The following is a 25505-nucleotide window of genomic DNA, read 5'->3' as shown; positions in this document are numbered from 1 at the left end:
AATTATGAAGACTTATCATTATGAGAAAATCTAACCATGCATGTTACTAAAACGTGGGCGACATAATTATGACATTCAGATGTCTTTTCTTACCGATTAATGTTTTTGTATTTTTTAGATAATTATGAGATAGGAATGTCATGAACATAAGATCTTTTGCCTCAACGTACACATTTAGGTTTTGTTGATTATTAGATGATACGTAAAACAATAAATAATTACAAGGTACAAAAATGACGGATTAATTTATAAAAATAATACAAATATTGGTGAATGCAGTGCACTTTTAACATCTAATTTAAAAACAACTTTTGAGCCCACATTTGGTTCTTTGAGGTACAATCAAACCGTGACGCTATATTTCTAACTTGAGTGTAAGACAACAAATTATATTTCATAATATGGGTTGTGGAATTTGTACACTTCGCATTTCCTAACGTCTGAGCTTCTGAAGAGGTCGTGAAGGCATCACGAGTCTGGTCCGGCTCCGCCTCCTTCAGCTGTGTTTCGCCCTCTCTACAGTTGATGAGTGAAGGAGAAGAGGAGGAGGAGGAGGAGGAGGCTTCGCGGCGGATGAGAGGAGAGGAGAACAACATAAATGTCACCGTTGGACAGCCGCTTGGATCCCCAGACAATTAGTCAGATTACATTTTCAGGAAGGATCCGCAAAGGGGTAAAATAACGATGAAGATTTAGGTTAACGTTATGTTGAGCCGTAGCGTTAATTCTTCCTGGAATAAACGATGTTAAATCGACGGTTGAACGTTCCCTCAGGTGAGTTACGTTTACGTTATAACATAAATACTCTCCGGCGTGTTAACGTCCGTCACTGGACACAGCTCAGCTAGCGTAGCTATTCTATTTCACACTGTTTAAGTGATGTCACGGCGAAGTTAATTCAACGTTAAACTAACGGAACTCTGGCGTTACAGAGCTCCCTGCGAACGTTACCTGTCGACCCGTTAGTCACGCAATGCGTCAACGTCAGTTGGCGTTCGTCTAATTTCCCAACCAATATTCAATCATTGCAGTGTGTCTCAACCAGAGACACAGTAGCTAATACATTTTTATGATTTATTTTGGAATACATTTTTATGATTTATGTTTGAATACATTTTTATGATTTATTTTTGAATACATTTGTATGATTTATTTTGTAATAAATTTTCATGATTTATCTTTGAATACATTTTCATGATTTATTTTTGAATACATTTTTATGATTTATTTCGTCATAAATTGTTCTGATTTATTTTGTCATACATTTTGATGATTTATTTTTGAATACATTTTTATGATTTATGTTTGAATACATTTTTATGATTTATTTGTTAATAAATCTTTATGATTTATTTTTAAATACATTTTCATGATTTATTTTTGAATACATTTTCATGATTTATGTTTGAATACATTTTTCTGATTTATTTCGTAATACATTTTTCTGATTTATTTTTTAATACATTTTAGGATGATTTTTTTTCTTAATTTATTTTTGATTCATTAGCTACTAACTACAATCTACTTTTTATTTTTGTATTATTATTTGTCAGGTGGTTTAAGGTGCAGACTCTGACGTTTGCTGCATTGGCTACTTTAACCGTCAGGGATATGGTCCCAGCTCTCTCCAAAGTCCTGAAAGATGGCCATGGGATCCACCTGTCCTCGCCTCCCGCTACTGTCAGAATGGACTTGGATGCTCGAGCCATGCGTGGTACTGAGCTGGAGTCTCCAATGAGGCCCATAGACAATGGAGACCTCCAGAAGTTGTGGCTGACACTGTCTCGGTGTCCCTCCCTGGACTCCGGTCTCCCTGCCATCCTCCTGGACTTCCCTGCCGACCCTCTGCTTTCCCCGTGTCCGCCAGCGTCCGCCAGCCAGTGTGAGACGGTGCTCCATCCCAGCCCTGCTTCCCTCCTCAGTCTCTTTTCCCTCAACAAAGTCCTGCGAAATTCTCATCAGGCGGCCTGCGTCTTCCCAGGTGTACCAGACATGTTTTTAGTCCCTGACCCCGAGCACAATAGCCGAGAGGCTCGCCTGCTGCATGGGCTCAGTGGTGCTCCTGAATGTGGGCCAGATGGTGTGCTTCACTTCCCTCTTATCCTTACCAGTGTTCCTCCTTCGTGTTCGCATGGGGAGAGAGACTCCCAGGTTTACACTCCCTTCGTTGCACGTCCGCCTACGCTGACACGGGGTAAAGCGGCTGCGACGGGCCGACGTCTTCCATCTTCGGTGCGGCCTTGCAGCGGCAGGATGAACTCTCACCGGCTGCCGTCCAGAACCGAGCTGGAGGCGGCCGTGACGGAGCAGGTAGGCCGAGCTCAGAGGCTCCAGAGGAGACTGCAAGCCCTGCTCGGAACGCACGCTTTGCTCCACTGCGACCAGCAGCTGGAGGGGCTGAAAAGGCACGGTCAGTCTCTCGACAGCCTGGACTCCACGCTTTCTGGTGTCCCGCCTCCGCAAGTGGGAAGTGAAACCCATTGTTCCTGGCGGGAGTCGTCCACAGCAACGTGCTCCTTCACAGAGCTCACAGAGTTCAGCCGCTCCAGCCATGCGGTGCTGAGGGGCATTCAGGAGGCTTTGGACTCCGAGGCCACGGCCAGCAGCTGCTCAGATGAGGAGGAGGAGGAGGAGGAGGAGGATAACATCCCTGGCAGAACCAAGACTTCACCTGTGTGAGTAGAAGCTTCATGAATCAACAATACTCAAACTCTAATGCTGCATTCACACCAAAAGCATTGAACATTTCTTGCGCGAGGAGATCCCATGCAAAGTCAATGTACAGACGGAAATGGATGCAATTGATGCGTGAATATTTAAACTTTGCCGAAAAATGTGCCCGACGCCGAGTTGCGAAAGCCAATCAGCGTCGAGCTGCTCCGCTGTTGGTGAATCTAATTGGCTGCTGCTGCTGCTGTCATGGCGCTGGAAGCAGCGGTCATCCAGACGTGCTGTCGCTGCGTGAGCCGACGGGGGATGTTGTGAACACAAACGCGAGGGCGTGAGATGTTCCGACGTTTGTGGGACGTCCGCAACAAGTAAAGCAGAACTAGTGGTTCGTTCTTTCATTGTGGATGGGGGAAATGATAACCGTTTCCACAAAGTAAAGCCATGGAGATAAGCCCCGCCCCCCTCGAAGGCGCAAATAAAGCGAAACGCGCGTAAAGCCACAAATGGAGTAAAGTGTCGCGAATAAGTTTTTGGTGTGAACGCAGCGTAAAGCCCGACAGCGGACTTCTTTTGGCAGCTGGGATATAAAGGTCAAGACTAAAATCCAATAAGCTGCCAATCATTGAAGACAAATGTAACTTCGTAACACATTGTATTCTTACGCTACCGTTCAAATATGATGCGAAGCTATGAACTGATTGGATTTCCACTGTCATCAGTGGATTTGGTTGTATGTGCTTTACAAACTGTTACTTAATCTGTGGACTTGTTTTGCTTGTTTTTCACACATTCACACAGAACGGTCTTTTTTTTACAAGCAAATTAAGTGAGTCCAGTTTCCTTTGTCTCCTCGAGGCCTGCTCCTTATTTTGAACGTATCTCTGAGAGCCACAGTGGGATCACATGTCACAGCTGGTTACTCCACCTAACTAAACAAGCTACACAGGAGAAGATTTAGAAATCCCCTGAACCGAGTAAGTTGAGGTGAACCACGTCGACTATGAAGTGAGCAGCTAGTTTGAAAGAAAATGTAAAAAATATATATTTTACAAACTTATTTGTGCTCTCACTGCCAACATATTTGTTCTGCTTTTTGGGGGATGTGGTTGCCGGAAGCCAGCTGTGCTTCACGCTGGAGCCATGCCTTTGTTTCAATTCAGGGTCCACAGAGGTGGACTGTCACAGCCCTTCAGTGCAGGACGATGAAGACACTGAGACCCAGCGAGAGGGAACTTATTTTAAAAGAAGACACATATGGTGTCAATGGGAGAGGCCTAAACGTTTTGGAAAGTCAGCCGTCTCCGTGTCTGAGGTCCACTGTGTCTCTGCAGCTTGAGCTGCATATTTCACTTGGCGCTCAGTGAAGTTCACAGTGTGGTTGTCATTAGCTCACATTTTGTCCTCCCCAGCTGTGGAGAGTGTGATGACATTTTTTTGTCCTGCGTACACACGCTCTCTTTCCATGCTGCAGTCATCCATTCAACAGACGAGCCAGTTCCCTCGGCCCACAGGCGGGGAAATAAACACGGGCTGCCAGCAAGCCTGGAACAGGCCATAGTGCTCTGCCTTGTTTTAGGTGTGTGTGTGTGCGTGCGTGTGTGTGTGTGTCTTCTTGCACGTGACCCCAGGTGAGGCAAAATTAATGAAAACCCTGGTTCTATGTTCTATCCCATAAGGGGTGTTGTTTTTGGTTTGTGCATGAAACCACAAGACCGTATCAACTGGCAGGAAAACTGCACATTGCACACAAAAACTATCGCAATCAGAATTGTGCACATATATTATTTTCCTGTTCAGTCTTTCGATTGGTCTTGTTGATATTGTGGCAAATGTCCAGGAATACATTATGTTAATGAGACACACAAACATGCAGGGAATGGGAGCAGAGTGACACTGCGGAGCGTTTTACTGCATATGTGCTTTAGGAAATTCCAGACAAAAATATTTACTGCCCATTATCATTTTATTTGAAAATAAAACTGATTAGCTTTACGGAATTACAACTGAAAATCGATACCTGGCAATACACCTCATTTGGAAAGAGGATTCTTTGGAGAGAGATGTCTGCTGTCTGCCAGAGTTATGAAGCTATTGGTAACGGCTTGGTCTCCGTTTAGTGTTCTCTTCCTGTCAAGTCTGGTTTAGGTGCAGGACCATTTTATTTCTTCAACACTTCTGTTTATTTCCTGTATCAGTGCAATAAACAGGAGCAGTTCCCCAAACTGTTTATACAGGAAACAGGCTGTTCACCAGTGTGTGTGTGTGTGTCTTTTTTATTTGTCCAGCTCCAGTCATCTTGGAAGCGCCAGTTTGCCTTTTTGTACAAGTCAGTTGAATAATGCTGCATCAGTAAACCTCCCCTGGGGCGTTTTTATGGCAGGTTCCTCCTTGAAGAGGAGATCTCCTGCTGTCGGCGGGGCGGGTCATCGTCCCCCTTTCTAGAAAACATTGAGAACTTGTAAAGCGGTGACGTGGTTGGACTTTAATTTGAAACCATGTGGCCACATTGCCATGGCACGAGCACATGCCTTTCATACCTCCAGGGCTCCTTCTCAGTATGTTTGTACATTTTTGTAGTTTTATTCACGGTACTATATAAGATCGGCTACGGGTTGGAACGTCGAGGCGCAGCACACACCCAACAGCCTTAATGCTGCTGCAAGAGCCGTAAACACAAGCCAAATGGGATCATTCATAAACCCACCACAGCTTGTTGGGGCTGGCCTTTCATTCAACCAGGATTAGTCTCTAAAACGTTATCACCATGGAGGGTTGCCATCTGGTTGCTACACCCTACATGTTATTCAGCAATGCAAAAACCTTCACGAGAAATATGTACTTGCACACCAACGGGCACAAGGCAACCTTTCCTCTCCTGTCCTCTCCCACCGACTCGCCGACGGCTTGGCAAAGAATTCCAGGAATTTTCTCATTATACAGTTGGAAGGAGCTGCAGTGGAGCTTTGGTCTGGTCATTGTTAGTAGAGGAAGGAGGCAACCTGCTCCGATATAAGCTCAGGTGGAACGCAGTTCAGCAGCAGTCATTAACCAATCATAGACTTTGTTTTCAACTGCAAAGTTCACCTTCATGTCTACAACAAACTGTGTGTATGTCTTTATCAGCATTATCTGTCAGGAGACAGATAATGCTGATAAAGATCCTTTACTGAAAGTATTGTCAGGAACGGAACAGACCGAATAAACGAACACACAGTGGAACGCTCAAGGGCTTGGTCTGAGAAACACAAGACAATCTGGCAGAGGACACGTGGAAGTGAGGGAGCTAAATAGTGAGGGACTAATGAGGGGATGGGCTGCAGGTGAGAAGGGCGTGAGGACCAGGTGAAGGGAATGAGGGACTAACGAGGGAGTGATCAGAGGCAGGTGAGAAGGTCGTGAGGACCAGGTGAAGGGAATGAGGGACTAACGAGGGAGTGATCAGAGGCAGGTGAGGGGAGTTGGATTGACGAGATGGGAAGCAGGATCTGGAATGACGTGATAGTTAGTGACAGGATAAAAACAACCAATCCAAAAAGGAAGGAGTGGAGCTAAACTGTTACAGTGTAACTACGATCAGGCGAGCGAACAACAGTTTGGTTATTTAACTTAAAGGGCTGGTATTAAAACAACTACCTCACAAAACCAAAGGGTACAGTCGAACCCCCCCCCGTGTAGAGCTGCTTGCATATTGGCCTAACCTTTCTTCGGCCTGCAACTGAGTGTTTGAAGTAGGGGGAGTCCCTCCCTGCCAAGGTCCAAGCGCACTGCCATAGCAACCATTGCCTGGCTGAAGCCAGCAGACCACACAGAAGATAAATGCTAACTGAACAGGCCAGTGCCATGGAAACCTCCTCTATGTACACACCACACAATGCCATGTGTTGTGTTTTGTGGCCTAGATAAGCTTGTGGGCCTCGGCAAAGTCCCTCCGCCTCGCACCCTGGGCATCTGGGATGCTTAACCATGTTCACATGCTACATGGATGTGTAACATAGGTCATAAGGTGACACAGTGCTGCAGTACAAACACGGGGATTGACAAGGACTGCATTTACTCTTCTGACATTTCTTTCTGCATTCCTGGCCATATTCCAAATTTCTTCTCGCAAGGTTGTGTTGGGGTCTAATGAACATGACACTATAAAACCACAACATGGGTCTAAGTGTCCTTCTCTGTGATCCGTCACCCTGCCGCTCCTTCCAGAAGCAGCAGCAGCAGCAGCAGCAGCAGCAGCAGCTGTGAGGGGCCGTGGCTGGAAGAGAGAGCGGAGCTGGGCAGCAGATGGACTTGGTTGCAGCTCCGTCTGGCCGAGCTGGAGGGGAGGATACAGCGGTTGGTGGAGCTCTACAAGCACATCCGCTCGACCAAGGTAAGACAAATGTCCTCTGTGCCAACATTGATAAAGGGCAGCTGACAGATAATGCCAAAACGGGCAGCCATAGATTATTAAGGGCTTTTATTCAGGCCTTGATACAAGTCGGTTTAGCGTGAAGAGAATGTGTAGGGTCAGCCAACGTAATAAATATGACGAGCACGACAGCGAAAGTATGTTCTAGAAAGGTGAGCTACCGTAGTCACGTTTGCATGTGGCATTAAGCGATGACACTTTCAGGGACTGCTGTCACCGTGAAAGGTTTCTTGTGCGTCGACGGACTCGTCTTTTCGGTCATTATGTACATTTTTCAGAGGAAATGCCCCGTTGTAATTATTGTATGATCACGATGAGGTTTGTGGCATAGTGTACAAATGAAATGTCTAAATGTATTATGTTCAGGCAGACCACCCTCAAAGGGCGGTGTATGTTAAAAGGTGAGGCCCATGTTTGTGTGTGTGTGTGTGTGTCTCAGGGTGGAGTGGTGCTTGCGGAGTCCCAGCCGCTGACGGACAGACAGATTCAGCAGACCTTGCTGAGTGAGATGGCCGTGTTGTCCTGCACAGCCTCGGACGCTGACATGGACCCGTGCAGCCCCACACGCCTTCTGCACAACATCGAGAGACAGGTAGGAGGGATGACCGGGCACGCACACCTTGAATACCGGGGGAACACAACTCGGCACACGAAGTCAAGAGAACATCCGTCTGCTTTATCAGTCTGAAGAACTTGGGGTTGTGTTGCTACTGGAGAGATTAGTTGCATTTCACCCTGAAGTTGAATCACCTGTGAAGAGTACGACATGGATGATGTTGTCATTGCAGAGTGCTCAGCTCAGCCAGATTGTCAGCAGTCTGATGCCTCCTCACAGCTTTTCACCGCTCTCTAAACAACCACACACCTGGAAAGGCAAGAGCGCCTTCACAAGGTAGAGAACACACACGCACACGCACACACACACACACACACACATACACAGGAATATGTTGGGGGCATGTCACTTATTTGCAGTAGATGATTGCCAGAGGAAATATTCATACATGGGACTTTTGAATGATGCTAGATTACACGAGATACAAGGGGGAAATAGATCATGTATTGCTGTATATATTTGATAAAACACCCACAGAAAACAAATGCAAACTCCTGAAATGAAAACTCCTCTTTAGTCACTTTTTTTTGTAAATGTACGATATATGTATGCAATGAGGAAATGTCTTAGATATTGGTTTACTTTTTGAAGTCTGAGCAATCACAACTAAATCAGACTAAGCATAGACACTTTAGTGATATCCTTGGTGTTGTCATCTTTGTCGGGGGCAGAGACAAGAGGGAATAAATGTACTGAATATTCCAAGGCCCTCTAAAGCGGTCTGGACACCAGTCTCGAAACCAAGCTGGAGTGCTACAACACTGCCTGATAGTTAGAGCTGTGTCTGCAATAACAGAGCATACATGTAATATAAAATATAAAACAGAGGTTGGCATTGGCCAAGGTTATATAACCTGATAAAACAGCCTGGCCGGTCCCCACCATCTGGCCCGACTTGAATCATCTCCTCGTGTCTTAAATCCCCGCTGCATTTTTAACTCTCCATCTGGCTCTGAAGATAAAAGCCATGTGAAAAAAAGTTTTTTTGGATCATTATTCTCAGAGAATACCAAAGACAAACAACACATTGGAAATCTTTTTTAATACTTGTGATCTGAGCACGAATCATATCCCTGACGTTTCCGTGACCTCACCTGATCTCGTCCGTGCAGTGGTCAGAAAGGAGTCTCTCTTTTTGATCCTGGGAGCTCTACGAGGAGGAGGCTCGCCAAAGCTGATGTGTCGTGCGTGTGTGCCCGGACCCGACCTCTGGTCACCTACCACAAGCCTAAACTGTTCACCATCAAGTCCTGCAACCCCAGCAGTCCACAGGTAGGCACACATGCAGTCTCCTTCATTTCATTTCTGGGATGATCTGCTGCTCCATTGGGCCCAGTTAGTACCGTTAATTATTTCTTCCATGAGATTATTCTTATTTTAGAACCGCTCTGTGCTTCAGAAACACACACTACAGGGACACATTAGTGTGTCTTCATGTGTGCCGCCCATGTCCCTGCACAGTGGTGTCGGTAATGGATGGATGCCGAAACACAGCAGCATTGTCATTTCCACCCTCTGTTCCGAGGAGTCGGCAGTAAAGACGGTAATAAAGAGGACACCAGAGGAACTATGCCGAATTACTGTATGGCTGCCCAGATTAACTTCATTACATTGCTCCACCTAGAAATTCCAATCGTAGACCCGTTTTGGTTTTTAAATACATTTTGGAAAATTATAAAAAGTGGGTCACTGCATCAAGGCGACAAAACCTTTTAATTAGTTTATTACATTTAGATTATCCTCGTATCCATGTCAGATGCATCTTCAAAGCAGTTGTGTTTTGTCGGGTGTCAGTGTTGGAATGCCAAATAACTAAAATAGGTCATCAAATTAAACTGGAGTTAATGTTCAAAGCCGCAGACCTGCTTTTAATCAAGCACTAATATCTCTTGGATTTGCTTCACGTAGAGAAGTGCATGTGAGTATTCTGAAGCTCTCACATTAGACGCACGCTGTTCTGGACAAGTCAAAAGTCAAGTGGTTGGCATTGCTCTGCTTAGCTTCACACAGTTCTAGTAAGAACACCTCTACTTTCGTTGTACTTGTATGTGCAATATTACATGCACGATACTTTAATTTCAGGTTTGTGTACATTTTTTGGTGATCTCTTTACTTAAACCTGCACTAATAAAGATTTAGGTGGCCAGAAAAAACAACAACTTCAAATGAATGATTAGGTTGCTCAGTGCCTGCTGGGTGTGTGAATAGTTAACCGATTGTGTTCCAGTTTTGACCCACATTTAAAATAATTATTCTGTTGTAACTGAGAGGGTCAGAGCGGATTTTGAATCAATGGCGCCTTTGATAGAAACATGTATACAAACATATATATGTCAACATATCATACCATTAACGTGGAGTAGTTTTCAACATCTTGCTACACAATGCTACTCATAGCAGAGCGTAAAGCCCAGAGTGCTTGTAGCTATTGGAAAACGAAGCAGCATCAAAGCCACCACCGTTGAGACATTGCCAGATGACAAAGAAAGCTCTTTAACAACTTAATTTCTTTAATCAGTGTGGTCGGAAAGCAGCTTCTTTAAATCCCTGTGACTCATACTCTAACAAAACACAACGAGTAAACAAGGTTAATACTCCAGTTCATCGTGTGAAAAAAAGATTTCTCTTGTTTTCTTTCTCTCTTGTGCGTCAGGACTCCGGAAAGCCCTCGTCTACCATCTCCTCCTCTCTCTCGTCATCGTCCTGTTCCTGTTGCTCGTCTTGTGACCCTGTAGACCTGTGCTCTGATCCAGACTGCAGCTCCAGTAGGTCCCTGTCCTTCAGGGCCCCCAACAGCACACCTCGCCCCGTGCGCTCGCTTTCATTCGGTAGGAGGAACATGACTTCATCACGTTGGCCATGTGGGAAGATGAGGGAACTACAACTTGCTTAGTTGGGATAACTTGATTAAATATGTGCACGTCTGTCTGATGTACGACATCATACATGGATTGAGCTCTCCTCCTCTCAAACAATTTGTCACCACACGAACTGGATATGGGCTCACAACTAGAGGTGCAGCGAGAGGGGACATTCCAGTATCTATCAGAGAGCTACAATCATTCAACTCTTTTAAAGCTGAGACAAAGAAATGGTACATTACTACCCAGCTCTGTCAGCACTAGACTGTAACGCCTCCTCCATCTGTCCGGGTTGGACTTTCACTTTGTCTGTCAGTTGTTGACTGTCTGTTGTCCGGTCTCTGTATGTCTGGACTTTGCTGGTCCACCGTTTACTCCACCTGCGTGTCTTCTCTTGTTGTCCACCTGTTTGCGGTTATATTTCATTTAGTCTGTATGCTTTTACATTGTGTCTCTGATATTATGTTTTTATTCTGTCCATTTGAACATTGTTCTCCCTTTTTTTATTTGCTTTGTCTGTAGATTGTATATGTAATCTTATGTTTTTAGGTTCTAGTTTTCATAACATCAGCATCATTGGGACTACAGATGAAAAATAACATAACATCAGCAAAAACTAAAAAAAAGTAACATCAGCATCTTTGGGACTACAGATGAAAAATAGCCTCTTGGCTAACTCTGGCACATTTACTGAAATGTTTTTATTAATGTGCACTGTCCCTTATTAAATAAACCCAGTAAAACATTTGTTTTTAAAGAACCGTTGTACTTGAAGCAACTCTGTTTGTCTTTTGAAAGAAACATTGTCATATTGTTTCATCTTCTGTTCTCTGAAAGGCTCACGAGAGGCTTTTCTTTGCTTCCTTGGCCGAACTATTCAGAACACAAACCGGCCGAGTCGGGTCGCTTGCAAGTCGACGCCTGTGCCACGCTGACGTAGTGATAACTGGGCACGTCGACTAGAACAGGGGTGTGTGTTTTGCGTGTGGGCTTACACAGAAAGCAATGGATGCGCACGATCATCGTGTTGCCCTCGACTGCCTGCTTGCACATTGAGGCGTGCTGAGTAGTTAATCGTGAAAACAGTTTTGAGCGCATACTTTAAAATCCTTCTCTGTCATTCTCTTCCAGACACTCCTCTGAGAGTGCAGGCCAGAGAAGAGTGGTCCCAAAGGCCCCTGCTCATCAGTGTCCAACCATCCAGTCAGGCATACTACAAGAGACGCAGCTCCACACCACTGCACAACAGTAAGAAGCTGCCCTTTACCGGGATTGATCGCACACCCTGTATTGTTCCCGAGCGCTCCCCTGTCTTTTCCGTTGCCACGGTATACCGGCGCACCTTCCTCGGCCGATATGTTTCGCCGCTGCCGGTGAGCTGTTGAAGCATGCCCGCAACCCGCTCTGTTGTCGTAGAGACAACCGATGAAGACGATGACACGAGGAGAAGGGTTCAAAAGGCAGCACCTGCATTCTTGTTGTTGTTGTGATTCCTCGCACAGATAGGAGCCTCACTGGCTTTTGATCCACTTCTCTTTGTTGTGGTGGAGCTGCACCGAAGTCTGTGTTTGAAGCCGATGGCAATTTGACGTTAATGCAAAGTCAGCACTATATACCTGCTGCTGCATCACAGTCCAAACTTTTCAACAGTGGGTTTTATTGGAATTACTGTAACGACATTACTGTTGGCGCATTGATCCCCTTTTGATAAGACGTAGCATGAAATAATATTTAATTTACCAGTGTTTATTTTTACATTAAAATATATTGTAAATATACCATTTGTGAACATTTGAATATTAGTTATACTAACAAAACATTTGACTTTTTTTTATTTATTCAAATTACTTTTGTAGTTTACATTGTTTCTAAACCATAAGTTATAAATAATTAAAATCAAATCAAAATAAACTGACAATTCATCTTGTTTAGGCAATTCTCCCATTTGGTCGTTGTGATCAAATCGCTGCTGCGCCTGCTCGCTATCTCCTTGTGTCGCATCGTTAGCGGTTCCGAGCACGTCAGACATCCCACTGGGTCTGTCTGAGGCTTCTGACCGAGCAGTAGGTGGAAATAAAATCAGTTGGCACTCGATATATGTCTCTTTACATTAGTCTGAAGCTAATAAATGGTCATTTACTTCTCGCAGCTGTGGTTCCAGGACTTTAAGTGCTTCCTGCTCCCATGGTTGTCCACGCTGTAGATTGATCAGTGATCGGTTGATCACAGAATGTTCCCTGTTCGCCCAGGGTGAGTTGACTCGACAGGATGTACCAGATGGTTTGTGTTCAATACAAAGGTGAGGGGGAATTAAAGCTCTCAGGGGTGTATGAGAGGTAGAAAGAGAGTAAGGGAGGAGACACAAAGGAGGCCAATTGTAAACGTAGGAAGACTTCACTCACCCACCACTTAGTTGATTTCCTGTCAGCTTGAATGATTGTTTTCTCCTCTGTCAATAACAGAGAAAGGAATCAAGTCGGCGTCCCCTGAGACAGTGAGATTACATAAAGAGTCAAAGCAAGAAAGCGATGGAAATGTGGGCAAATGGCATGGAGAATAAACACTGATGACGTAGATGAATAAATAGACCACTATGGTGTTTGTACAGTGTGATGTACTTTATGATTGGAAGGAAAGGTGGATTCCAGGCATCATTTTTCTCTTGTTCCTCCATTACCTCTGTCCTCCTCCTCTCTTTATGAAATCAGTTGGATCAGCAGTTTACAGTCATCATGGACGATAACATCACTAGAACGAGGGCGAAGAAGACGCGTGTGTGCACATCTGTGGTTGTGCATCAATAACTCGTTTTAGTCCTGCTGGCAGGCAGTGTTATGTTGAGCGATGTAAGAGAAACAAAGTTACTATTTAAAACCCTAAAAAAACATCAACGTGTCTTCAGGACAGTAAATTCATTTAATTAACTGCACGGTTTCATGTTGTGAAGCAAATAGAGCTGTTGGTGTGGTGCGAGCTAGAAACAGGAAATCAACTGCTAAAATAATAAGACAAATGGTTAACGATTAGCTTTTGTACACTTCAACCAAAGCATGAAATCCCTGAGGAGCTGAAGAGCCATTCGGGATGAAAGGACATTCCTGTGTGTGTGTCATTATAGGTCACACACACAAGCAGCATGCGCGGCATCATAAAAGAAGCGTTATGGGTCTGTCACCGATCAGGAGGGCAGGCTCCGCCCAGAGTCAATGCAGGAGAGCCAATCAGAGGAAGAGGAAGAGAAGACACATCCACAGGCTCACAGAAGGTGTGTGTGTGTGTGCAAGTATACGTTCACACTGCATTGCACATGTACAGTCAATCTTCTTTTCTTCATTAAATGGCTCTGGTGAATATGCTCCATCCAGAGCAGCAGGATTGGGAAGCACATGTATTTTAAAATAATATATATGGAGGGGGGTATAAATGACCTTTTTTTAATACGAAAAGTTGTTTATAATACAGTGCCTGTTCCAGCCTAACAATATTTTGTTGACATGTGTATGTGTTATATCCAGATGAGGAAGACGTCTTGTACCAGTTCTGTGACCTAAACAGTTCAGATGAAGTGCTGGAGGAGAGCTACTCACGCTTCTCACGCAAGAAGGCCTCACAAGTAACACACACACACACACACACACACACACACACACACACACACACAGTGTGTATACTTGTGAAAACTCTCATTGACATGTACAGGGTTAATGTCAGGGTTTTTGATGCCAGAACCCTGACCCTTACCCCTAACCTAACCTACATTAGCCATGACCCTAAAACCAGGTCAAGATCATATTAAATCGCTCAAACAGAACCATAAAACTAAAATAAAAAAGCATCTCTTGACTTCTCTTGATGAGTTAATTAAGGAAACAAGCTGGCTTTACTCCAGAAAACCAGTGTCACGGCAACCTGGGGATGAAGATGTATGAGAACACTTGTGAATCTTGGTGTGAAACGTCATCCCGCGTTTCCTTTTAGGGCTTTGCTCGCAAACGCCAGGGAGAGTGTGTACAACATCGACAACATTGTCATCCCCATGTCTCTGGCTAGAGTGGAAAGGCTGCAGTACAAAGACATCCTGACACCCAGGTACGGAGCGAAAGTGAAGAATGGATTCACATTGAATTACGGTCCTGGATTTGTATTTTGGAGCATATATTTCTTGAAAGCTAATAATTTTAACAGCACGTATCATTTACCGTGGGTGGTCACCGTCTCCAAACAATATGAATCAGAATTACTTACAATGCCTCTCCTTATTCTTATGTATGTATTAATATGTATTAATTTGCCTTTTGATTATCAGATACATTTTGGCTGTCATTAAATGTGACTTTGATATAAAGGGGATCCTGTCCACCATCATTGTCTGTCACCTCAAAATGTGCGTCTTTCTTTGCAGTTGGCGGGGAATTGACACATCGCCTCTGATGGACAGCGAGACAGAGAAGAAGGACGACGATGAGGAGGAGAAGAAGGAGGAGGAGGAGGAACAGGTAGCGTCTCATCCCTTTGAGCTGTTTAGTGCAATTTGTGAAGAGAATACCATCTTTATTTGTGTGTGTGTGTTTGTGTGTGTGTGTGTTTCAGGTGGAGGATCTCTCTCACACAGTGTTTGCACAGAGACACCTGGACGTGGAGCAGAGGGAGAAATTACGCTGGTCGTCATGGGGAAAAAGAAAATGCTGCAGGCTTCCTGAAAGGTGGAAACACAATTGAAAACACTCACACAGGCTCAGAAGTATAACGTTACCCACTTTTACGATGAATACCGTGACATCAGATGATGCCAATATACGAGGTGAATTACATCAGGTCGGTTTGGGGAGATTGCATTGCCTTTCTCAAACCCGTTTCAAGCTTTTATCAGAAGAGATACAGTTGACAATTGCACTAAACCCTAAGTTTAGTGCAACTCTTGCAGACTTGTTTTGTTCATGTCTGTGCACATAAATATAGCCTGTGTGAAAGGGGAATGTGGAGTCATTCACTTGTGAAGTTTCATGGGGTGTGCTTGTTTTCTCTCTCCAGATCTGGCAGCAGGTTGTCGGGCAGCGGGGGCGGGATGTGCACATCAGGAGAGGAGAGCTCCATGGAGTTGGGTTGTGCTCAGCTGGATTCTGGTGAACAGCAAAGCTCAGAGGAGTGGTTGGTAAGATCAAAAGCACCACAGCTGAAGCCCCAACCCCCAAACAAACGTTGAATATTGGAGTACGATGATTTATGTGCCATCAGAGGGAACGCACACTTATCATACACAGCAGTTTTCTATTTTTACCTTGCTATAAAGAGGAGATTTACAAGTACGTTGCTTGTAGATTATCATTTCTTCAATCTCTGGAGATTGCTGAAAGACTATTCTCTGTAACGTTCCAGTTACAGACGAGCCTGTAGATGAGTAGAAGGGTATGAAATAACAAACAAATGTGTTGCAGACTAATCAATACTCATATTGTGAGTAAAAAGCTTGGATGCATCCTTGCGAGCGCACACAGATACGTCTCCACTCTGCACCAGTTGATGATACTTTGATTGCAGTGCTCTGAACCACTTTGCTTTGATTAGAGAAGGAATGAGCTGGACGAAGCCAGACTGCCCATATCAACCGTCTCCACACCACAAGTATCCCCCACTTCACTGCTTCACACTTCTTATGCCCTCCAGCAGCCATACAGACCTTGATTCAAGCAGGATAAACAGACATCAGAGCCATGCACCCTCATGATACAGCCTTTCAAATCTAAATTCAATGAAGGTACTTGGGACGGATATTGGAGGAGCAATTATTGAGTTTTGGACATTATTTCACAGTTTGTATGTAGTTAAAGAATATTTAAGCATATATAAAGCTCAATATATAGTTATCAATAAAAAAAATACTAAACTCTTAAAGGTATAAAAGCAATGTATTTAATTTATAGAGGTGTCTAATATGAACAGAATTGTAGATTTTCCTCATTTCATTCATATGCCCTTTGACCTCCGACAGCCTCAGACACCCTGGGAGCCACGAGTGTTTCCTTTGGATGAAGATGAGGAAGAAGCTCTTCTCGCTGATGACCTGGACAAAGTCCCATCAGGATGGCCGGAATTTGGCTCTGCCTGCTCCACTTCGAAGAACTACAACTCCTGCCTCTCCCTAGCTCCGTCATGTGGTGCTACACCGCCGCCTGGTGGACAGAGCAGCACATCTCATGGCAGCTGATGTGAGTTGAGAAATACATCAAACTCTTAAATTGTTGATTAATTTGGCAAGTTTTTACTAAATCCTGTTCTTTTATAAGTATTTTGAAATAATTAAAATTGTATATATTATAAGAATTATAATAAATCATATGGATGCCATTATTACTAAAACAATTAACATGTAGTAATTCAGTTCTTTCCTTCAGCTCATAAGTCACTTAGTAAATACTTTTTTTGCCATTCGTTTAATACTTTATTTAGTCATTTATTTAGTTATCTGTGCAATTAGTAATTTATAGCACAAAGGATTATTTATGTGTTAATGGATTTCTTATATTTATATTTCTTCAAATTAATTCACTGTTTTATTTGCTCTGCAGATCTCCTGATGCTTGGGACCACAAGCATAACATGTGCCATAGGAACCTTAATTTGGATACTTAATACATTCCAGAACAGTGATTTGATGTTATTTTCGAAATGCTTTAAAGAAAAAGTGTTTTGTAGGTGTACTTTGTGAGTATTGTAGCATAACTACTGTAGCTTCTGCTACACTTTCAGGTTTTAATGTATAAAAGGTACTGTATGTAAAGAGATGTGTACCAGCACAACCCCACTGTGGTCTCAGGTTTGTATACTGTACGTAGTTGACACTTACTATTTATTTTCACAGTTGTCTTAAAAAGTCAGCATATGAAGACTTTAGCACATACACATATTTATGTAACTTTTACTTGATTTACATGTGCTGTTTAACTTCATGTTTTTGTGTGTGTTGATAACGTCATTTGGTATATATTTTTTATGAAAGTTATTATTAAACATTTTCCAGCCAGAACCTTTTTGAGAGTCTTCTTGTGGCTGACTCAAATGGTAACCAGTGCAGAGATGAGGGTGGGGACAGAAAAACCCATCAGGTTTCCTTTAAACTCAAAACGCTCCGCTACATCTCACAGCGTGTGAAAGTGGAGGCAGAAATGTCAGGATGAAACCGTTATATAATTATGACATGCATGGATGAGCACAGGTTCAATTCGTAGACATTTTATTCCTTAACAGTTCTTACTGTATGTATTTTAGGTGCCTTTAGACATGCACACATTTATTTCAGTCACGTGTAATATATCTGGCAAGTGTACTTTACAAGTCATTGATGCAAGATAGGACTAGAAGGACAAACTAATGTGAGGTCATTTCAGGGATGTGGGTGATTACCATTAATGGAGTTCACCACGACAGTATTAGAGAAACAGCTCGTACTTTGATCCAATGTGCATAACCTCCTCTTATAATATCCTTCACATCTACCAAGGGGCCTAATGGTAGATGTGAGTAATAAAGAGTTCTATGAAAGAGTCAAACAAGTGATGGTGACGTGTTTTTTTGAGCAGAAAGACGACACTTTAAGACAAACTGAGTAGGGAACCGTGTTGGGGGCGTTTACTGGGTTATCTGGATCTCCATGGATCCCAAGGTCATCCCTCTCATCTGCCTGTGTGCTATTTGCCTTAGAGCTGGGATGAGAGACAGGGTGCCCAGAGTTAGAAACTCAACCACATGAAATGCATTTACAGAAAGTAATCTGAAGTTAGTAGGAGTAAATAGGATTTGGCTGATAATCAAGTTTTCTATTTCCATTGCGACAGATGTCTGCTGAAGAAAATGTTAATTTTAACTTGTGTTCTTGGAAAGCAGCAGGTTTAATTTAGAAAATGCCATGTAAAATGTGCAGTATAGCGAACTCACAAGCCTATTATACTCAGGTAGAGCCTCTGGGGCCCACATGGGGGGCCATGCCAGCCAGTTGAAGTTGCAATTAAAACAGAATCCCTCAAACATCTGTTCATTGACCTGGAATAATATGACTAAACTGGTGATACATTGTTGGACACAACTACGAAGAGCAGCACTTTGGATAGTATTTCTAGAAGCATGTAGCTACAACAGTTGCACTCCGGAGGGTGCTCTTACATATCAACAAGCCGACAGTGGACGGATAGCATCATGTAATGCGACAGCATCACGACCACAATATACCAGTAGGGGCGAGATCCCCCTAGCGACGCTGGCACTCAGTGGCACTTGCCAGTAGTTGCCACAGCTACTCAGTGGCACTTGCCAGCAGTTGCCAGCAGATGCCACTACTAGTCAAAAAGTGCCACTACTAGTCTAAAAGTGCCACTACTAGTCAAAAAGTGCCAGCAGACGGAGGGTCGGCCGCAGTGACGAGTCTGCGACGACTCAGTGACAAGCTCCACTGAAGTGCCCGGACAGCGGAAGAAATCACTTTCATGATCACAGAATGGAGGAGCTGCGGTTTAGCTAGATAGATAGCTAAAATAGCTAGATACACAGATGGATGTGTGTGTATATATAAAAAGACACTAATTTAATTAGTGTCTTTGTACACTGACAATATGCAATAAGATAGTGCTGTACATTACTGCTGTACTATATTTAATATTGTTTTGCTACTACTACGTTTCACTTCGTAATCTATTACACTTATATACCATGATATTGTAACGTCTCGGACGTTATGGCACTGATGACACGGAGACGGGACGACGTTATTAATCCTCCCTTTATTGGGCATCCACCAACACATACAGCGTGTTCCTCTCAGCTTAGCAGGTCGAACGTCAACAACAATGGTTCCCGTCAACCACCCTTAACTCCCGTTTTCCGACAGGTTAACCCCGCCTCCCCTCTACTCCGCCAATCACAGGCACGCCCCCTCGACCAGCATGCACGGTGCCACACTGTGATTGACAGCCACTTCACAGGGTCGCTACAATATATTACGAAGTGAAACGTAGTAGAAGCAAAACAATATTAAATACAGTACAGCAGTAATGTACAGCACTATCGCATATTGTAAGTAAGTGTCTACAAAAAGACACTAATTATATATATATATATCTATCAATCTAGCTAAACCGCAGCTCCTCCATTCTGTGATCATGAAAGTGATTTCTTCCGCTGTCCGGGCACTTCAGTGAAGCTTGTCACTAAATCGTCGCAGACTCGTCACTGCGGCCGACCCTCCGTCTGCTGGCACTTTTGACTAGTAGTGGCACTTTTTAACTAGTAGTGGCACTTTTTGACTAGTAGTGGCATCTGCTGGCAACTGCTGGCAAGTGCCGGCAAGTGTCACTGAGTGCCAGTGCTTACACTTTAGACTAACAGTGGCATCTCCTCAAAGGAGAATTTCATGGAGGTATAACAGTATGACATGGTAAAAAAATTAATTATATATTTATTATTATTAAAGAAAGGCGGGTACATTATACATATCATGGTATATAAGTGTTATATATTACGAAGTGAAACGTAGTAGTAGCAAAACAATATTCAATATAGTACAGCAGTATTGTACAGCAATATCGTATTGCATATTGTAAGTAAGCCTAAAAAAATACATTATCTATGCAAGTCTGTGGCACTTGCCACAGACTTGCCACTGAGGTGCCACTGAGGTGCCAGTGAGGTGCCAGTGAGTTGCCATTGAGTTGTCGGTGCCAGTGATTGTACTCGCCCTCTCTCCTGGAAAGACAGGCTGCGAAATTATTCTTCTCCAAGGCTTCGAGTATTAGCCCATAAACACAATCCACTTATCGTCAAACTCAGCATATATATGAGTTTTGGAAAAAAAAAGATACTACAATGGTAAGTAATGTCAATACATTCAAATGCTTAAGATAAGAGACGTTGTTGTTACGAGTTGGAGTTGGTTGAGCTAGCTCTCCAACACGTGTGTGCTGACATTAAACCAGGCTAACATAAACATAAACAGATCCGTTTATACCTTTTTATTTAACATGAAATGTTTATGAAGCACGTGTTGCCCATTGAAACGTTATGGCTTAGTGTTCTGTACTTTTCTAAACAGGACCAGCCTCGGGCACATTTTCACCATTTTACATACAGTTGGCTACAAATAGGTTATATAGCTGGCTCTGCTGCCATGGTGAGTAGAGTTAGTGCTACGTGTACACTACCACTGCATTACCACACATTACAATAAGTGTTATGCACACAGCGTTTTTAAATTATGTCTCCAATTATCTTCAGAAAAACGTGGAGCACAAAACCGTAATTACGTGAGCAGCGTGGTGAAGAAAAGTCCCGGCGCGACTAGCACCGTCACTACGGTACTAGCTCCATGTAGGCTGCGGAGCCTCTGTGTCCGATAGACCCCGGAGTTGCACTGAGACACCGCACCGAACAGGTAAAAAAAAGAAGAAAAAAAGGTCTTCTTTATTTCTATAACAGATGAATGATGCAAGAGATTGTGTATGAATGTGCAATGATTCGACTAAAATGTTGTGTGTCATTGAATGGTCAGTCAATGACGGACGGTGAATGACCATTTCAACGCGCATTGGAGCTGAAAAGATGAGCTGCCCCTCTGGAGAAAGGCGCATTGTTCGTCTCCAGTAGAGTCCTGCTTCTCGTGAGTCTGTCCTGGCTCGACTCTTGTTTTCCAGCCGGCTTTAAATTAGTAAGGTTACACGATTTAAGTCCGATAGGAAATTGTAGCCGAGCAACAGATCTAGGAAGCAAATCTCGGACCTAGGTAATCCACATTGATTGCCTGAAGCTCTTTTCGGTCCAATTACGCAGTTGGATGCTCTTTTAGTTGGCGTGTTGAATGGATGCTGTCTGCATTGTGCCACACGAAGCCTCTGCCGCTACCGATTGCGGTCACTGCGGGGACTTGCCTTGCTGCGGTAGCAGTGCAACGCTGCAGGGTGCCTATATCACATTATGTTATAAGAAGCTATAGCATGAGGTCACGCAAACACATTGACGACATGGCTTTATGGAAATGCTATCGTGATTTTGAATCTCATAAACGCTGCTTTATTACAGTGTCAGACCGGTGCAACGATATAGGTAAAGACCTGTCGGTGCTGAGTCATGTGGCCGGGCTGCTCCCTCTCTCTGATTGAAGACACAATTTCAAAGCCGAATATGTCCATGTTTGTTATCGTCTTCATTACCATGGGGATTCATGTGAAACATTCACATTTTAGTTGCTGCGTATTTGCTTTTTGGTTGTGGTTTGAATCCATGTGGAACGGAGTGTGAAAGCTGGTGGCGTTCAGACACTGATCTCTTCGTTGAGCTTCTTTGGAATGCCAGCTCAGCGAACGCAGCTCAGGAAGCAGTCTGGGTTGTGACACCTCAGAGATCGTTTACCTCATCCTGAATGCATATTAAATAGTGAACCTAAACGCGATCGATGTCTTGTTCAGTGCATGCAGTTTTCAGTTCAATCTCATTTACATAAAGGGGCTGGCTATTGATTTTCCCTTTGTCACATCCACTTGCCTACAGTGTGCAGATACATGTAAATGCCTGCTGCGTTCGGGATGAGGCTGGGGTGCATCGAGTCATGAACGGTGGGACGAGCAGCTCCTCGCTCCTCCTCGCTGAGGGCTCACACTCCTTGAAGGCCAGGTCGGTCGTCTATCGACATCTCTCACGAGGTCGGCTTTTTGCCTGCTGGAAGTGTTGCGCACGGGAGCATATTCTGCTCTTGATCGATTCCTTTGGCTATTACTTGCTTCAAGCGCGACTGTGAAGAAGGACAGAGGAGAGGCTCTACAAAGCTTTGCTTATTTGTTGCGTGCTGCTCTTGACATGTATCTTCTGCTTCGTCGTCTGACATGATATCGGTGTGGTCGACATACTATACATATAGCGTTTGTTTTTCACAAGCATCTTGTGTTAACAACTCTCTGATTGTGTGTGTGTGTGTATGCATGCTACTGTAAAACTACCCTTTATTGGCGCTCGATACTTGACAGGGTTTTTCCTGGGTCAAAATGGGTCTTCGGTGCTCCCAACATTTCTTTTTGTTCACACGGTCTGTGTCTCTCTGTCCATTCGCGCACCTCACAGTTGCGTATTGATCAGACAAGAAGACACGCTTATCAACTCGATTACTCTTGATCAAAACAGAACGAGGGTTCGGCTGTAGCCTCCTTGAAACATACTATTGAGAACATATTCGCTGACATGCACGTGATGAACACAGTTTTTTTTGTTTTTCATCGCAGACTTTTTTTGCCTTAAGGCACAATCACACCAGACGCGACTATAAAAAACGTAGCCGCACCAAAAACGCCTTGGCAAAACAGCGCTGTGCCCCTGTGGAGCAGACCTGCGTGCGCAACCAACCATTGATTTTGGGTTCAATATATTTAAAAAAAGAAAGGAAAGAGTACGGCGAACACCACCATCTACTCCATGAGTTGTGTCTCGATGGCGAGGCTTTCAGTTGCACTTCCGACCGAGCAGGAGTCAGTTTGAGTCGTGTTTAGATTTAGAATGATAAAGATCTTCGTCATTAAATACCGCTAATATAATATATAATATGAGGTTCTTCTCGGGAAAACAGGAAGGAAAGCCTCCTGCTTGATTCGATTGGCTGCATTGGCCGAGTGTGACGTTGATGAGCTGTGCGCCTCCGCGCCTCGCGCTTAAAGTTGAGAATATTTCAACTTTTAACCGCCCCTGAAAAATGCAAGAATCCCGCGCCGCGTGGCGTTTAAAAGGCGCGTCTGAAAGTCGTGCCGTACCATCGGGAATCAATGGTTTTGCGGGCTATGTGTTTTTGAGAGGCGAGTCTGGTGTGATCGAGCCCTTAGGCGCTCGGGATTTGTCATAGGCGTTCGGGAAAACGGCTTAGGCGCACGCCCACATTTTCTCTATGCAGGAAAAACCCTGCTTGATATATAGATTTGGTGAAATTTAGTGTAAGTGAAATGGTCGACTGAGTTTACTGATTTGTGTTCATCACCACAGTACCAGAACCTCATTCTGAAACCTCATTCTGAAGCTAATTGGATAGCGAGTGAATATTCATTAAGTATTCATCAGTTGCAAAGACATCAGCCGAACGGGTAGACGTCAGGGTGATGCATGGGTGGTCCATACCTGAGCTAATGAATCAGTGCCTGTGTTTACTGCGGTCGAATACAAAGGAAGCTTGATTGGAAGACTGTCAGATATCAGAGGAGAAATCAGAAGATGAACCAAAGCAATGATGGTTTTCTTACAAGGGAAGCTCTTTTTCATGGACCTCCTGCAATACCAAACAATATCAACTGGTATGATAGATAGATAGATGGATACATTATTAATCCCACAAGGGGACATTTGTTGGTATGTAGATAGATGCATAGGACTTTTCGGAATAGATTAAGCACGACTTGAGTGCCTTGCACAGCCTGGGATTTCAGCCTCATTAGGAGTGGAGGTGATAAAAATGTCCATTTGTCCTAGAAGAATGGATTTGCATATAAAACAAATACAAAAAAACAAAAAAGATGGATTGAAAGATGGGATTTAAAAACATCAACAGAAGAGAAAACCTTATAATGAGACTAACTATTCTGCAGTCTGGAAACTGAATATCTTCCTTTGGTTTTAACTGGCAAGTTGAAACCAAATAATTGGGCCAGATGAGCTCAGTAAGGAAAAGAGCAAAACATTCAGTGCTTTGAAAACAGAACCTTGAAACCAATTGCTTATTTAACTCGTAACCAATTAAGGGAGGTTAGTTTTTAGGGATTACCAGACTCCCTTCTTGGTGCCAGTCAGGAGGAGCCTGGTGTCAGTGTTTTAGACTCCAACAGAGTTACCCAAAATAAAGACGGACAGATTAAGGCAACATCCACATTGCTACATTTTAATTTTAAAACTGCGTTTTACAACAAAATCAATCTCTGTCCAGAGTGTCGTTTCACAAATATCTCGGCCCATTCTATCACACCTGAAAACATACATCACATAACGCACAATGGCACTCAAACAATAGCTGGCCTCCTTCACAGTGTAGTGGTGTTATAAAATGCCAAATTGAATTGCACAACAGCTGCTAGCATAGACAACAAGGTCATGCGACACTTGAAATTCATTATCTATGTTGAAATGAACTTCTCATAGTCACGGTCAATGATGTTAAAGGATCACTTGATAGGGGCGTGGCTAATAAGGGAAGGACACGTCAGGACCGACGAGCCCCAATGAAGACGTGAATGTGGGTGTCCGTGTCATCATTTTCAAACAAAAAAACGGATGATGCATTTTCAAACATACACAGTGGTGTGGATGCTGCCTACAGGTACATCATGTGGCAGTAAAGACCATAAGAAGGTGTGTTCACCTTCATATTCAAGGCCACTTCATAGTCCACTGCACTGAAGCTCTAATGTAGATACACGTATATCCTTTGGGTCATAAATCAGCTCCTGAGAACATTGTTTGGACTATTAGGTTATTAATACGATTTTTTGTCTGATCATGTGTTACATGCCTAATGGACTCCAAGACCTATCTCATCAATTACATTTACAGTATTTGTAAAATGTTGGTAGGATTGATTGAATTAACTGTAATATATGGCCAGTAAAATATGACTTGCATACATTATTTGGAGAGGCATCAAAAGGAACCAATCACAACATGGATTATTTTCATGGTCTTCTGTGCAGTCTGCTGTCAGTGAGTCGTCCAGGTAGAGTGCTGCAGCAGGCCAGGTCCCAGTGCGGTGCCAAAGACTGTAGGTCAGCTTTACACAAGCCCAGTGGGTCAGTGAGACGCCCTCATCCGGATTCCTACAAAGATACTTAGGCAGCCGAGCACACACACTTCAAAATACACAAACGGGCAGTCCTCGCTTCACACGTTCAATGATTGATGTGTGTGTGTGTGTGTGTGTTAGTGTTAGAGAGAGGGACAGGAAATATAG

The 25505-nt window shown here is 43.7% G+C and overlaps 1 protein-coding gene across 1 annotated transcript; it reads left to right on the top strand.

Moving 5' to 3' along the window:
- Positions 1-523: 523 nt before the first annotated feature.
- kansl1l (KAT8 regulatory NSL complex subunit 1-like) lies at positions 524-17579 on the top strand. The gene is given in 17 exon segments (XM_056437024.1): positions 524-774; positions 1608-2675; positions 6874-7039; positions 7518-7670; positions 7867-7970; positions 8807-8966; positions 10348-10522; positions 11687-11803; positions 13674-13820; positions 14071-14168; positions 14534-14559; positions 14561-14644; positions 14958-15051; positions 15146-15258; positions 15587-15707; positions 16545-16761; positions 17122-17579. Coding segments are annotated over 15 exon segments (2838 nt in total). The 5' UTR covers positions 524-774; positions 1608-1611; the 3' UTR covers position 16761; positions 17122-17579.
- The last annotated feature ends 7926 nt before the right edge of the window (positions 17580-25505 follow it).

This window comes from Pseudoliparis swirei, chromosome 2, assembly GCF_029220125.1.
Source record: "Pseudoliparis swirei isolate HS2019 ecotype Mariana Trench chromosome 2, NWPU_hadal_v1, whole genome shotgun sequence".
Classification (NCBI taxonomy): Eukaryota; Metazoa; Chordata; class Actinopteri; order Perciformes; family Liparidae; genus Pseudoliparis; species Pseudoliparis swirei.
This window is presented reverse-complemented; position numbering and strand designations above follow the sequence as displayed.